The sequence below is a fragment of the Pinus tabuliformis genome, chromosome 9 (assembly GCF_031772625.1).
Source record: "Pinus tabuliformis cultivar Carrire ecotype Pingquan chromosome 9, CPIR1, whole genome shotgun sequence".
Classification (NCBI taxonomy): domain Eukaryota; kingdom Viridiplantae; phylum Streptophyta; class Pinopsida; order Pinales; family Pinaceae; genus Pinus; species Pinus tabuliformis.
In genome coordinates, this window is record NC_142307.1 from 783,000,563 (window position 1) to 783,003,616 (window position 3,054).

The 3,054-nt window shown below is 37.9% G+C and overlaps 1 protein-coding gene across 1 annotated transcript; it reads right to left on the reverse strand.

The window, feature by feature from the left end:
• Positions 1 to 281: 281 nt before the first annotated feature.
• Positions 282 to 1,161, reverse strand: LOC149151059 (uncharacterized). Its single transcript, XM_089443039.1, has 3 exons — positions 1,046 to 1,161; positions 699 to 736; positions 282 to 553 (listed from the first exon to the last, which is right to left on the reverse strand). The coding sequence occupies exons 1-3, from the start codon at positions 1,159 to 1,161 to the stop codon at positions 282 to 284; spliced, it is 426 nt and encodes a 141-aa protein (XP_089299165.1).
• Between the last annotated feature and the right edge of the window lie 1,893 nt (positions 1,162 to 3,054).

Sequence of the window (3,054 nt, forward strand, 5' to 3'; positions counted from 1 at the left end):
ATTTTTGCGTGACAAATTCAGGATGTTGCTAGATAGCTTGATTAGAAATCGCACTGAATATATCAAATGGGTTACCAAAAGATTTATCGCAGAAAATAATTTGATTGCGTCGAATATTATCCACATTATCCATATTACAAATAGTTACACTTTCGCATACTAATATATAAAGGACAACCACAAAATTCTTGAAACGCAGAAAATGGTCCAACGTACTCATGAATTTGATTTTCAGATAAACGAAACTTAAAACAGCGGCTACTTCATCGTTTCTTGTTTTTTCACCGCTTACTTGTTGAGTAGCTGGTGCTGCATTTTGTGCTGGTGCTCTTGTTTCCTTGTTCATTCTCATTCTCAATCTTGATATAGAAATAACCAGCGGCCATCGGTGGTCCAAGTCGATTTTCATTGGCAAAAGCTCTGGTGCTGAAGTTCTCCCGCGAGTTCGGCTCAATTAAGGGATGACATGGATCATTGAACAATGTGAAAGCCATCTTGCTAGTACGCGTGGGTGTCGGAGCTTTGTACGCCTGAAGACTGTCGCTCGGCAAAACTAATATTGCACCACAAAGAAACACATGAGATTTTGATCATTCGATCCAACACGTTAACATGCACTAAACCGGAATAACGTTAACACATTCAATCCAATGATTTCAAAGATCAAGAAAAAGTGGCAACGGCCATGATATCCATACCAACATGACGCTTGCTGCTAAGACGTTGGATATTCAACCTGCACAATGTACAGATTAATGCTGTTGTTTAGATGAAATAGATACAGGTGCTATATATTATTCAGAAATTTGCGAGAGGATTATGACATACCAGTGCAAATATTCGTGCCCAGGAGTTTCAGATCACCTGATTATTTGGATTTATGAAAGACTTTAGTTGTCTGGTTATGGAAAGTTCACGACGAATAAATAATAATGGTGAATTGGAATAAAAAGTAGTTACCAATATGAATATGGAGTTGAGAAAGATATCGGGGCGAGGGATCATATTAGAATCTTCGTCAAAAAAATAGAGTGGTTGAGCTAGCATGTCATCGGGCGACACCTGCTCGCCCAAGCTGGTTTCCGTGTAGCCGCAGAGTACAGAAAACTTGTAAAGAGGAACGAAATCGTCGACAACCCCGTCGATAACTCCTGCTGCCATAAGCTGCCTTCTTATTTGCTGCATCCGCCATTGTTGAAGCATTCTCTTGTTAGGGCAGGAAAATCCCAGTCGAAAGCCGTCAGAGCGAAATGATTGTGGCTCCGCCGGATAAATCAGAAGCACGATTTGATGGCTGAAGTTGTGTTACGCTGCTACTTTGATAGCGTCTCTTATAGAGCTAGAGCTATATATAAATAAATTAAATTGCCGTTAATCCATCAACAGGTGTCACAATATTTTTCACAATATTTTTCATATTAGCTGTATTAGTATTATTACTTATAAAATTCATGGAACAAGATTTTTATTATTATTCATTATAAAATTCCAGTAACAAGATTTTTATTATTATTCATTATAAAATTCCAGTAACAACATTTAGTCATGAAATTTCAATCCCCACTTTCTCATAAAAAAATTTAACTTTTAAATAAAGTTTATTGCAAGATCACTCTTGAATGCCATACATTAATAATATTACATGCCGATAAACAATAAATGGTATTGGTATTTATATAATTTATATTTAAATGATATATTTTTAATTAATTTAATTTAAAAATAGAAACAATATAATTTTTTAAATAAATTTTAATATTTGATGATGATGATGATGGTTAACGTCCACTAAGACTAAATTGATCTATCGGACCTACAATTTTTTGAGTTTTTAATTATCTGGCTCGTCGTCTTTCTTGGCGAGATTGGTGTTGTAACTTTCTTTTTTTCTCTACGGTCTTCCAACTTCTTTTATCTTGCATCTTCTTCATCTCTTCTGGTTCTTGGGACATTGGTGTCTTAGCTTCACGATCTATTGTGTTCATCTTTTTGAAGATAGTCAGAGAAGAAGTTTGGTCTAGGAGATCTACTTTGCTGTTAAATAAAGATTTATTTTGTGCAGTATTCGAACCTTATAACTGTTGATTTGCAGGGCGGGACTTTCTCCCTGCTTGTCTTGAGAGTTGTTTATTTCTTGCCCGATTTCTTGTGATTCAGAGCTTTCTCTAGAGTATTCTTCTTTGATGACAGTGTAGTGTTCTTTCTGTGCTCCTTCCCACCATGTAGATCTGTGATGGTTTCTTCTAGCAATTTTTCTGGGAGGCTTTTGGGCAATTTTTGGCTAGATGGCCTATCTCAAAGCAAGATCTACATCTGAAGAGGACACTTTCATAATCGAGTTTCTGGTTCCACACAAAGTCTTTACTTGTTAGGATTATTTCAGCTGGGAATCCAGCACTAAAGTCCATTTCCACACAGATGCGTGCATAGGTGGTTCTGGCATATTCCTCTGTTTCTGGGCACCTGCAGTAAAATTTCCCAATTGCATTTCCAATGGCTTTTAGCGAGGAGATAGTCCAGAGATGCAAGGGTAGGCTTGGTAATCTCACCCAAACTGGTGCTGAGGTTATCACTGTTGTATAGGAATCGAATGATGGGTTCCATGGCTTCATGAATAGCCCTGATTTTTCCCAAAACCAAGGACCGGAGTCTAGAATACATTGTCTGCTTTCAGGATTTTCAAAATCTACTTTAAAGAAACCCCTAGCACAAGGGTAGATATTAATTTCATCAGAAATTATAGGCTTCCATACCTCCGAGATCCAATTGTGGAGAGCTTTCTGTTGCGGACAAAAACCATTGAATCGGCAGATTAGGGCACTTTCAGAAAACTTCAAAGCCTCATCGAGTGAGGCTTGGACCACCTGGATAGTGGGAGCTCGGGCTTCACTAACAATATGGACAAGAGTTTTCCCTCCAGAAACGGATGAGCCAGCAGAGATTTTCGCGAAGCTAAGAGCCATATTTTACTTCCCCGCAGAAAAATAAGGCAGAAGATAAGATTAGATCTAGATCTAGCCGCAGAAGATTAGATCTAGAACCTAGCCGCCTAGA